The sequence below is a fragment of the Eleginops maclovinus genome, chromosome 5, assembly GCF_036324505.1.
Source record: "Eleginops maclovinus isolate JMC-PN-2008 ecotype Puerto Natales chromosome 5, JC_Emac_rtc_rv5, whole genome shotgun sequence".
Classification (NCBI taxonomy): Eukaryota; Metazoa; Chordata; class Actinopteri; order Perciformes; family Eleginopidae; genus Eleginops; species Eleginops maclovinus.
In genome coordinates this window covers 21,264,470-21,277,704 of record NC_086353.1, presented here as the reverse complement: position 1 = coordinate 21,277,704, position 13,235 = coordinate 21,264,470, and the positions used below count along the sequence as shown (strand labels likewise).

At 40.6% G+C, this 13,235-nt stretch overlaps 1 protein-coding gene across 1 annotated transcript in view; it reads right to left on the bottom strand.

The window, feature by feature from the left end:
* Positions 1-1,583: 1,583 nt before the first annotated feature.
* dnah6 (dynein, axonemal, heavy chain 6) overlaps positions 1,584-13,235 on the bottom strand; it is a 98,451-nt gene continuing 86,799 nt past the window's right edge. The window contains 10 exon segments of the mRNA XM_063883443.1: positions 1,584-1,773; positions 2,686-2,908; positions 3,831-3,904; positions 3,907-3,981; positions 4,628-4,700; positions 5,266-5,451; positions 9,408-9,535; positions 9,791-9,920; positions 10,211-10,332; positions 10,428-10,547. Coding sequence (XP_063739513.1) covers positions 1,670-1,773; positions 2,686-2,908; positions 3,831-3,904; positions 3,907-3,981; positions 4,628-4,700; positions 5,266-5,451; positions 9,408-9,535; positions 9,791-9,920; positions 10,211-10,332; positions 10,428-10,547 — 1,235 coding nt within the window. The 3' untranslated portion in view covers positions 1,584-1,669.

Below are 13,235 nucleotides of genomic sequence, written 5' to 3'. Positions count from 1 at the left end.
GTGCCTACATGTAAACCCAAAACATGTGTTAAATTCTTATCAATGATTTAAGAAAATACAGAAATAACTAAGTTCCGAGAAATAAATAAGGGGGAAAATCACAATACACAACTAAATGGATTTGAAGAGGAATAAGTACATTGAGAAATAAAAAGTGATTTAAATGGAGACTTAATAGAAAAGTAATTATAAAGGGGAATTGATGCAAAAGGTAAAGTAAGTCAAATAAAATTGAAGAATATTTTTGTTTTTCATATGGCTTTTGCTAAATTTAATGGCATACGATTTAATTAATCAAGTAAACTATTTTTATTGATATTTCGGCAGCTTAAATCATTATCAGGTAAGCCGCATTAAAACGTAAGTGTTTCAATGCCACTGCAGTAATCCAAATAAATCGGTCAATGCAGAACAGAAAACGGGAAAGAATTTAGTAATCACAATTTGCTTTTACTTAATGTAGAATTTGCCGTGGTTTAAAGTCAGCCTCAAGACTCTGGAATTATATTTACAATAATGCATTTTCCAAAAATGCAAAGAAGATTTTAACATGTCATTCTAACTCTGCGTAATTCTAAAATAGTCTTGTGCATTATTTGAAATGATTCATGAGGAAATGGCCGATGCATACTATGTTTCATTAGAGTTATATATTTAGCATTAAAAGATATCATCCGCTAAAAGAGAGAAACTCCCTCTAGAGGGAACTTTGGGATTTTAGCCTTTGCACACCATTTACATCCATTAAAACCTATATAACACATTACAGGAAAGGGAAAGCCCCCAAAGCATAATAGTGCGTCTAACAAAATGAGATGTGATTTAGTTATATAAAAATGTCTATCATCTGTACCAACACTCCTACTATTTGCATTTTTTTTGTGTGCTGTTGCTGCTGACAGGTTGCTATTAAATATAGTATTCATGTACACCCTCATCGTCTTGGCGTTAGCAGAGCGGCAAGGCGAGTTTGGGGGCAGTGTGTGTGAGGGAGACAGAGATGGAGTGCGTCTGCACGATGCCCCAGCACTGCAGTGGGTGTACCTAATGTATTTGAAGAGTCATATATTATGTGTGTGCACTGCATGATCTAAGTGACACAAATAGGCAGCTGTGTGTGTGTGGGCTGTGGCGGAAACATTTCATCATTAGATGATCATCAGTCCTTCTCCTGTCTCAACACATCCCTCCAGCTACTCCCTGTTTTTGTTTTTGTTTGCCATGTGTCTTGAGAAACCTGCCTTCATCCATCTACTTTATGTTTTTCGATCCATTCCTCCGTATGCTTGCTCCCGGAGGTTACATGTGTACTACATTTTCCCGTAAGCAAATCCATTTACTCACTTCACAGCGTGAAAAGAGCTCTTTAGTATGGGAAACTGTGGAGACTCATCCTCACAGATCTGGAATAACTGCCCCCTGTCATCAATTGACATCACAATAAGAATTTGCCGCTGCATAGACCTGAGTGTACTACACAAGAGTGTACAAAAGGAAGCAGGTAGATCCATCTCAGATGTGTTTATTATACTGTGTGAGAAGTAAGTGCACTCACAGCAATCTTTATAAATAATTCCACAAAAGCTTCCACGCTAATTCAAAGTTGTGCTTGGAGGTGTATGTTCCTTGCAGTCACATCTCCAATTCCTTTTTGTCCTTGCATACAAACTCAATCATCCAACTGGCACAGCAGAGCAGAGGCTTTTGATATCCAGTAGTCACTGGGTCGGTTGGAGGGAAGCATTACCGTCACAACAAAATTGGTTGAGTGACCTGGATGGAGACAGGAGTGAAGGGTGATGGGAAGAAATGAGATAAATCATTACAATGCTTTAGGCACAACAGAATAGATAGATAGAATCGGAGGATGAAACCCTCTTTATTTGTCACATGCATGCACACAGCAGAGCACACACAGTGAAATTAGTCCTCTGCATTTAACCCATCCTAGTACTAGGAGCAGTGGGCAGCTATCGTGCAGCGCCCGGGGAGCAATGGGGAGGGGGGATTGGAGGTGTCCGGTGCCTTGCTCAAGGGCACCACAGCAGGGCCTAGGAGGTGAACTGGGACCTCTCCAAGTAGCAGTCCACTTTCCATATTTCAAGTCTGTTCGGGGACTTGAACCGGCGACCCTACGATTCCCAGTCCAAGCCCCTACTGACTGAGCCACTGCTGGACACTGCAACACTGCAGGTACAAACGTTTTCAAGCACTTTTGGGCTTTTATGCTTCCATAACAAGTATTTTTTCAGACTATTGTCGAGAAAACATCTAAATTACGCCTGCCGGTGGTTATAAAACTAACTTTGTCTATTTGTGTCTGTACATTTCTCCTAATTTCACAAAAACATTTGCATGAGATATTGCCTTATTTGCATCCTATGTAATGAACTGGTGAAGTTCCATGGATACCTAGGCTACATGTATATTAGTTAAATCGTGTTAGCGTATTCATCTATAGTGTCCTGAAACATTTAAAGAATATAACAACTATATCTTTAAATATTTTTTATCTCACACTCTGAGCCAAGAATGTCTACCTTGGTAAAGACACCAAACTTAAATTTCTAGCCTGATTGATATCAGATTTTATTTATAAATAGGCCAATCAATAAACCCCTGCCTTCTGATTCTGTGGCTAATGTATCAGCAACATGTAAACATTATCTGGATGTCAGAGTGTACCTGTGGTGGACAGAGTCCCGGCTCTGGCTGAGGTTTTGTACAGAGGAGCGTGGTAGAGGTCGGGCTCGGGCACGTAGTTCTGCTGCGGCTCAAAGTGCACCACGGGCAGCATTGCGTTCATCACCCGGGGTAACGCATCCTCGATCACCATGTTTTCATTGTCCCAGCGACTGGAATCCATGAACATGCCGTGCACGAGAACACCGTCTTGAGGCTCTGGTAACTGTTGCAACACATGACATGGAGAAGTGGTGAACAAGGAGACCTATTTTCAATTATGTACATTCTTTTTTGGATTTAGGTTGCCTCTTGTAAATGGAATGGTAAATGGACTTGTACTTATATAGCACTTTATCCAGTCTTTTCGACCCCTCAAAGCGCTTTACATACTACATGTCATTCACCCCATTCACACCTATTCATACAGAGCAGTACCCTAGGTAACTACCTTTCACACACATTCATACACCGTTGGCCATGCCATCGGGAGCAAATCGGGCCTAAGAAAGGCTTAAAACTTTAATCTTTGATAAAATGCTCAACTAGAGCTGGCTCCAGCTTGCCTTGCACCCCAATGTCATTCATTTTTGGCGGGGCTGCAAAGACTTTTGACATTTCCTGTGATCAATTTTTCAAAAAAATATTAATTTTCATTTTTCAATCATTATTGTGATTTTGGATTGTCTTTTTCGAAATGTCATTATCTTTTTTAATCCAAACACATAACATCTATTGCACTTCTGTCCATCTTGGTAGAGGGATCCATCCTTTATAGCTTTCCATGAGGTTTCTTTCATTTTTCGGGGAATTTTAGAAAATGCTAAATTTAGCTGAATGCAGGAAAGCTCAAAGTAAAAATAATTCCGATATGCTCCCACTGAGATTTGGGACGACTGCTGTCTTCCTGGAAGCCACAAGAATCATTTAAAAATAACTTTCTCTCTATTTCTTCAATGTCATTGTAAGAAAGCCACCACATTAGATAGCAGTATGGGGGAATGCATGCACCAAAGGTTCCCCACTGGGCACAAAACAAAGATTCTGCCGGTACCGGTTGGTGCCTTATCCCCAAAGCAACTAGGACAATCTAGATTCATCACAATTCTTAAATATTACTAACCACCAAAAACCTCCCTTTTCAGTACCTCCTCATCGATGTCCAGTTTCGTGTTGCCGGGCAGATCCCGTAGAGCCTCGCAGACCGCCACCTGGTCTCGAACACCGGCACCATGTTGAAGCGGAAGTTGAGCTCATCTATGGGCAGATTGTAGTGCCTGGCGTGATTCTGAAGTACCCCTACAGGCAGAAAAGAGCATTTAAGATGTATTTGTTTGTGTTATTGTGTGATACAGTATAACACCAAAATAATAGCAACTCAGGATACTGTTGAGCTTTAAATTAAAGCTAACCAACATGTTTTTTTTAATGTTTACTTTAAATACTAAAAAAGGGCCTGTGTCCAAAAGACCCTAATTTTTAGCGCCATCAACTTTTTCTTTCTGAGCATTCTGCCGTTTTTTTGCAGCCCTTTAAGTTTAAAATACTTGAACTTAGCAAATAACCCTGCTGCCCTCACTGTAGAAAAATGGAGGAGCAGTTACTTTTTGCTGCGTTTTTCAGAGGGAAACTATTATAAGAACATAGAAAAGCCAAAAGAATGGTCGGTGAGAGTTCAATGAGGAATGTCTCCTTACTCTACGTCTGTTGGACGGCTGTGAGTGGTGAAACACATTTATACAAAATGTGGGGGTGCAAAAATCCTTCAGTTGGTGTTCGTGGTGAAAAAACAACATCAAACCACTACGAAGTAGCCAAAACAGATAGAAAAGCCAAGGGACACAGGAACTTCAAGTGATTTTGATGTATGTTAGCAGCTTTAAATTTCCCTCAGTTACTGCTATGGCTCATGGGAAAAATTGATAGACATTATGGTGTGTTTTACCAGTAAGGAAGCCTTGAGGGAAGAAGAATCCAGAGATCCAGAACGATTTGGGCTGACCCTGTGCGATCCACGTCTAGCAAAGGACAGAAAATGAGGGCAGGGTAATTTTAATGTATCTTTAAATAACTTTTGAATGTGTTGTGTCAGTGTTTAACAAGCCATGATGCATTACAGGCACCCTGGTACTTATGGGGCCCGAGAGTGGACTGGCGGTGAGGTGGATTCTCTCTTCTGAGGAGGTGAGCATGTGCAGTGTGACTCAGCGAATACACATCACTTCATAAACTAATCCCCCCCCCTGCCCTGTTGTCCCCTTTTGTGTTTGTGTCAGAGAGGAGGATTTAGTGATGTGCAAACACATGTTCAGACCAGTCTCACGGAAGAACAGTTTAAGTCAGGGGAGATGAACCAAATGTTAAAAGAGGAAGAAAGAAAGGGGCATGAAGAGATGCCTTGGGGATAAATGTTCACGAGTTATTAGTGATTTCAACCTGAAGGGAAAACACACACACATCGAATTTCTTCCCAATGTTTTTACATATCTCTTATTAATTATCATAATTCTTCATTGTCTTTTGGTAAAAAATGACACCTTTCAATACAATACAGTGCTTAGGATGACATTTCCTTGTCCAAACCTGGATGAAGGCGGTCCTGAGGGTCAGGTCCCTGACCCAGGAGGCCAGGGGTTTGAGGGAAGGGTAGGCAGAGTTCGCCCAGTGGGTGGGAACGTGGTTGTTCAGGAAGCTTGTGTATATGCAGTCCATTTCCTCCGACATCACCACCAGACCTGCGATGGCCTTCTGGAGAGTCACAAGGGACATCTGGGAAACAACAACAAAGTATATCAGAATGAGGAGGAGAAAAGAGATGTTTAAAGTGGACCTTCCACTAAAAAAAGTGTTCCCCTGTTGTTTTTGACATAAGATAGGTCAATATGAGTTCGTGAACTATGGTAGGTTTGAAAACTATGGAACTTGTCTGCTGTATGCAATAGCCAATGAAAGAAAATAGGCAGAAGATATGGGCCAATCTGAAGTCTCCGTCAGCGTGTCGTAGCAAAGCTTAACTATTATTCATGGCTCCGCCCACTTGGTTTGTAACCGCCCATAGAATTTTTAACAGAACCAGGCAGAATGAAATCTGGTGACTAGCAGACCCGCTTTTCAGACGCAGATGAATTGTGGAGCTGTTGTGGGAGTTGAGCAAGCTAACGCTATCAACGCTACGCTACCAAGCTTTCAGGCTGTATGCCCGCTAACTTTACCTGAACTGTGCAGAAATACGGCGATGGTTTTTCATCACAACACGTTAACCTCTTAAGCCCAGACGCAGCAACTTGTAAGAAACAGCGTCTCAGGGCATGTTAACATTACCAACCTATTAATGAGGCATACCCACTTAACGGGAAGAAACTCAGCTACCAGACCATATTAACCATTTTTACCAAAACGAATCATAATTCCAACACCAAGCGTCTAAATCAGCACTGAACGAAAACGAGATACCACATATCATATGAATCCTGAGATTCCACAGATTCCATTGGTATAAGTCTCATCGCTGTATGAACAAAACTCACTGAACTAGCAGCCAAGAAAGATCAAAGACAACTGCTTCACTTTACAGAGCCATAGCTATAAACAGTCTTTGCTGTTTGTGATCAAAAGTTGTGTTCAAGGTCATACAAACGCTGCTGAAGGTCAATCCGATGTCTCTGTGTCACTTTGAAATGATTACTGATAATCTATCATTATTTATTTGTAATAAACTGGTACGGCGCAACAAGCGATGCCATTTTTTCAGGGCGGGACATTTGACAGATCTCTAAGCGGTTGACCAATCACAACAGAGTCGCCAGCTAACCAATCAGAGCAAAGTGCGCTTTTGCAAAGGTGGGGGCATGGGCTCTACAGACCGTTTCAGATGAGTGAGAAGTGGTCAATTATGTACTACTATTACTATTATGTAATTATGTGTGAGGAAAATAAAGCACTTTTTCAACATTGAAGCATAAAAACATGTCATAGTGGAGCAACAAAATACATATATGGACCTGAGAAGTAGCATGATAGGGGACCTTAACATTATTTATCCCTTTTTTCATCTGTTTTTCCATTTCTCCTCATCACATTCGCAAGTATAATTCCACTAGCAGTGTTTGCTACTATCAATAACTTACAGGAAATAGACTTTGAGCAAAAAATATGCACTGAGTGGCCAGTTTATGATGTACGATGTAGTTCTGTCGAATGTTCTGCCAACATATACTTTGATACTACTGTATTTTTAATGATCTGTTTTCATTGTTTTTCAACACGTCTTAAAAGATGTTATTCAATTAGCACTGAGGTAAGAGTTAGTGTTGTTACAAACTGCATACTATTGCTTCTAATATTCTTCCTCCCATGTAAGTTATAAACATATAATTGAATGTACATATTCCAAAAAGTGACCACTGTTGTGTTCCCTAAAACTAATAACTGTATCATTTCTGGATATCTCGAGGACCAGACTGAAGAAAAGAGCGTACAATATCAAGTGTACTTGCAAGAAAACCAAGGTCTTCCAATACAATCTCTCTATTTAGTCGCAGATATTACATAACCTTACATCATTAACTTATACAATCAAAATCTGTTCTTTGGACATTCGGGTCATCAGGGTTTGGTGTCAACATTTTCTTCCAGTTCTTGGAAATCCAGCAGTGGTTTACGGGAAGTCTGCATGAGAGGACCTTCATGCAGACCCAGAAACACATGTTAACAAACACCACTCGATACCGATATAAGACATACATTCATATATAGTAAACAACAAAAAGAACCTTGTAAAAGTAGGTAGAATGTATGGCACGTTTTGCATCAAATTGCACAAGATTGTACTGGTGAAGGAAGATAATGAAGTAGCCATGGATATACAGTGGGGCAAAAAAGTATTTAGTCAGCCACCAATTGTGCAAGTTCTCCCATTTAAAAAGATGAGAGAGGCCTGTAATTTTGATCATAGGTATACCTCAACTATGAGAGACAGAATGAGAAAAAAAATCCAGGAAATCACATTGTAGGATTTTTAAAGAATTTATATTCAAATTATTGTGGAAAATAAGTATTTGGTCAATAACAAAAGTTCATCTCAATACTTTGTTATATACCCTTTGTTGGCAATGACAGAGGTCAAACGTTTTCTGTAAGTCTTCACAAGGTTTTCACACACTGTTGCTGGTATTTTGGCCCATTCCTCCATGCAGATCTCCTCTAAAGCAGTGATGTTTTGGGGCTGTCGCTGGGCAACACGGACTTTCAACTCCCTCCAAAGATTTTCTATGCGGTTGAGATCTGGAGACTGGCAAGGCCACTCCAGGACCTTGAAATGCTTCTTACGAAGCCACTCCTTCGTTGCCCTGGCGGTGTGTTTGGGATCATTGTCATGCTGAAAGACCCAGCCACGCTTCATCTTCAGTGCCCTTGCTGATGGAAGGAGGTTTTCACTCAAAATCTCACGATACATGGCCCCATTCATTCTTTCCTTTACACGGATCAGTCGTCCTGGTCCCTTTGCAGAAAAACAGCCCCAAAGCATGATGTTTCCACCCCCATGCTTCACAGTAGGTATGGTGTTCTTTGGATGCAACTCTGCATTCTTTCTCCTCCAAACACGACCAGTTGAGTTTTTACCAAAAAGTTCTATTTTGGTTTCATCTGACCATATGACATTCTCCCAATCCTCTTCTGGATCATCCAAATGCCCTCTAGCAAATTTCAGACAGGCCTGGACATGTACTGGCTTAAGCAGGGGGACACGTCTGGAACTGCATGATTTAAGTCCCTGGCGGCGTAGTGTGTTACTGATGGTAGCCTCTATTACTTTGGTCCCAGCTCTCTGCAGGTCATTCACTAGGTCCCCCCGTGTGGTTCTGGGATTTTTGCTCACCGTTCTTGTGATCATTTTGACCCCACGGGGTGAGATCTTGCGTGGAGCCCCAGATCGAGGGAGATTAGCAGTGGTCTTGTATGTCTTCCATTTTCTAATAATTGCTCCCACAGTTGATTTCTTCACACCAAGCTGCTTACCTATTGCAGATTCAGTTTTCCCAGCCTGATGCAGGTCTACAATTTTGTCTCTGGTCTCCTTTGACAGCTCTTTGGTCTTGGCCATAGTGGAGTTTGGAGTATGACTGTTTGAGGTTGTGGACAGGTGTCTTTTATACTGATAACGAGTTAAAAAATGTGCCATTAATACAGGTAACGAGTGGAGGACAGAGGAGCCTCTTAAAGAAGAAGTTACAGGTCTGTGAGAGCCAGAAATCTTGCTTGTTTGTAGGTGACCAAATACTTATTTTACCGAGGAATTTACCAATTAATTCATTAAAAATCAGACAATGTGATTTCCTGGATTTTTTTTTCTCATTTTGTCTCTCATAGTTGAGGTATATCTATGATAAAAATTACAGGCCGCTCTCATCTTTTTAAATGGGAGAACTTGCACAATTGGTGGCTGACTAAATACTTTTTTGCCCCACTGTATATATATTTATTACATTACATGTCACGTTAGACGCTTTTATCCAAAGAGACCTACATACTCAATATTGTGGGCAGTCCCCACAGGTGCAATTTAGGGTAAAGTGTCTTGCCCTGCTGACTGCAGTGGGGATGGAACCAGTGCTCCCCTGATCCAAAGATAAGTGCACAAACACACTGTGCTACAGCCTCCCTATTTACAGTACATACAGTATATATAAATGTGTGTGTTTATGGGAGTACGCTATGTGTGTCACCTTGAGCACTCTCAGCAGGTTGTTGAATCTGTCCACCTCTTGGCCCAACACGGTCGTCAGGGAGTTAAGGCGGCCGTTTTCGTCCCGGACAAAGAGAGTTTCAACCGCGTCGTCCATTTCCAGAAGATCTGCACAGAAAAGTAGAACAGCAGGGAGACCAACGGACAAAACAACAGAGGTGGAGAACACTGCGTTAGATTTTGAGTTAATGATGCTCATTCTCTTCCTTTTTTTTAATAAAGCCTATAGTTAGGGCTGGCTCAGGCTCACCTTGAACCAGCCCATAGTTTGGGGCACTTACATCTCTCTTCTCCTACTTCTCTTTCTCTTCATCTGTAGTCATGTCCCATAAATGCATGATGCATGTTTGTGTTTGCATGTACCTGGTAGCTTGGCTAAGATGGATTCGGCGAGCTCACAGACGATGTCATCGTTGCTTTTGGCCCCATGGCAGGCTGATGAGCGAGGATTCACGTCTAGTATGGTGCTGATCAGAGTCATGGTTTCTTGGCGCTGTGGAAGCAAACGCATAATAAACACTCATACTAAAGCACCCTCATCTATTGATATTTCACAGTTGCTCTCTCACACTCTCCAGAAAGACATGTTTTTACAGCCGGCTGTAAAATGTATGAGAAGCTCTAGTAGACTCGACCCATAAATAATGACATTTGCTAGTTAAAACGAGCTATAGGAATACATAACAAAGGCAAACATAACTTCAATTAGTCTACAACATCTGCTCATGAGAGAACGTTGAAGATATATATATTATTCTCTAAGATACTGCTGTTTTTTCTTACCTGAAAGGCCAAGTTGGCATTCTCATGCATGCCAAAGACCTCAGGATCATCTATGATCGGAAGACTCTCGATATATTTCTTATATTGCGTGAGTTCATCCGTCTCCGGGGCAAAGTAGATACCTTAAACAGACGTGACAAAACAGTTAATCGAAAGAAAATATTCTGGACATACACCTGTTATACCTTGTGCGCTTAATCCCTCTCAAATGAATCACCTGAGTGGGAGTAGGAGTAGCCAGTCTCCAGGGTTTTAGGCGAGAAGAAGCCTTTGAGGATGGTCCTGAGGCAGCGTTGGTCCCAGGCATCCGTCACTCTGCCTCCATATGTGATCTCACCTAGGGAGACAAACACAGAAAAAACTTACACTTAATCTTCAACACAACATCCATAATAATAAATGTTGGGGGGGGGCTTGGCTTTTCTTTTTTTTTTTCTTACAGTCTTGGATAGGTCAAAGATTGGGAACAACATTGATTTGGGGGCATTATTAGTTTTTGTGCAGTGCCAGATTTTAAATTGACTACCCTAATTGGCCAATCAAGTATAAAAATGCCCCGTTCACTCCCATTAAAACCACACATTTTAATCTCAGTGCTATAACAGTGTATACCACATGTTTATACTGTATAATGTTATGTCTGTGAAATACAAGCCTATCGAATACAATGTTGGAGCGAAGCCAAAAGAAGCACCAGTGTTACATTGTGATTTCAGTCATCTTATTCTATTTGGTATGTAATTAGTTTAATTATTGCTGCATTTTACTTGCAAGATTGTGGCACAATTTTCTTGCACTATTTATGTTTTTCTTTTTTTGTCTCAAATTTCTCTCAAGTCTCATGTTGACGAGTGTCAGGAGTGTCTACAACCCCTTGACTTTTCCTTTAACAATGAACAGCACAGAGAAGCTAACACAATGCTACAAGGCAAATATAGACAAAAGGAAAGGATATATGAAAAGACAGCCATAGCAGGAGGGGGAATATTACCAAAGGGGCAGAGGAAATTATATGTAACACTTACAACCCAACACTTTCCATGAAGACACGGTTATGTAAGACATTAAGGAAGGGGGTGAATAATCAGACACATCTCTGCTGAAGCCTTTAGTAAGCTGCAGGCGCAGTAAAGATGGCAAAGACTTTATTTTTGCACTAGAAGAGAGAAATTATTCCTTCGAAAAGAGGAGCAGTATTATCATGCATGGTTTGAATTTAAAGTCATGCCCTCAAAGAGTGTGAAGCTGTGGCGCACAAGGACTGTTAGAATTAAGGATTAAACTAATATCACTGTAGCGTGATCGCAGCAATGAGAGAGGAATGTGATACAGCGCTCCACTGAGACGGCACATAATCATTTGAAGGTGTAATTGAAAACCAGATTAGGAAAACAAATGAACTTCAGCGATGTGATGAGTATTGTGAAGGAAAGGGATCCCTCCCTCGTCTTCTTAATGACTTTAAATGTATCTGTTATGGAAGACAGATCATATTCAATCATCCTAATTCAATTAAAATGTAATTTGTGTCCATAAGTGGGCACAGGATTAAAAAGTTTCATCTCTGAAAATGCATTACCAAACATAATTAAAACAGAAACATTTATTTTCAGTAAACTAAAGTTCGTGTGATGGTCTGCAAAGACAGAATGCGTTTCTCTCCCACACACTCCTAAAACTTGCACTTCTATTGGCTAGAGTTCCAACACATTGTACGTGATAGGCTCAGGGGAGGGACATCTCTATGGGTTTAACCAATCGTAACAGAAATGGCCAGCTAACCAATCAGAGCAGATTGGCTTTTTGAACATTAAAGCATGGAAACATGTCACAGTAGAGACACAAAATACAAATATGACACCTGAATATGAGCATAATATGTCTTCTTTATATTGAATTAGTTGATTAAAAAATATCATCAACCTGTGAAGCGTTACAAATATTTAGTCTACCCTCATTGGTATAAATGGGGCAAACAATCATATACCTTGCAAATGCTGTAAAGAAGTCAAACTATTTCATATTAAAGTCCTCATAACCACAATGTTAGGATCTACAGCATTTATCTGCCGGGTTTGACAGGTTTTAGAGCACATGGGACCATTTGTTATTTCAAACACAAAGCCAAGAAGCAGAGAGCAGTGAAAGTTCACTGAGTGTAAGCAAACGAGGGATAACAGCTGCAGGACAGAGTGAAATTATGTTCGAGAACCGCCCTGCTTTGTAAAATGAACAAACATTTTGCCGTCCCACTTTCACTCTACGCTGGAAATGTGTTTTAGTTGTTGGCAGAACAAACAGTGTGCGGTCCATGTCACACGCGGACAACTCAACAAACACGCTGACCTCGGTGATACAGAGAGTTTTTATCTGCACGTCCTGCCTTGTCGAAAGCTAAACCATCTGTTTCATGTCAAGTCTTTCACATTGTACTTAAAATGTATTAGGAAATGTGATTGGAACAATACCAATTACATTAACTAGTGCTTTTTGAAAATGATTTATTCACACATTAGGTAGACCTGCAATGAATGGAATATCGAGGAAAAAAAAAGATCATACAAATGATTATTTTAAGCAAATCTAATCTTAATCTGTCAACAACAATCTTTGAATTATTCACCCTTTGCTGTGCTGGCTAAATGGCGCCGTACAATGTAATAACATTCACTAACCAGTTTGTTAGCCTGTGTAGCTGTGGTAAGCTAGCTGACTAGATAGATAGTTAGCGACCGTTAGCTAGCTTGATTTACAGACAGATAGTTAGCTTGGTGGGTTGGTGAGTAGGCTTGTAGGTAGGTAGATAATGTTTAATGGCAAAGTAGCTAACGTCTGCTGGATAAATAGCACACTGACTCGTAATTGAGTTCAGTCTCTAGGTTGTTTTTATTATTGTCAACACTTTGGACCTTAATCTAGAGTTTTTATAAACTGTTGCCGTGAGCTTTAGAATGCAGTCTGACCGACTGATATGTTTTGGTAGCTTCATAGCAGGAGCCATCAACACCACAAGACACTACAAAGT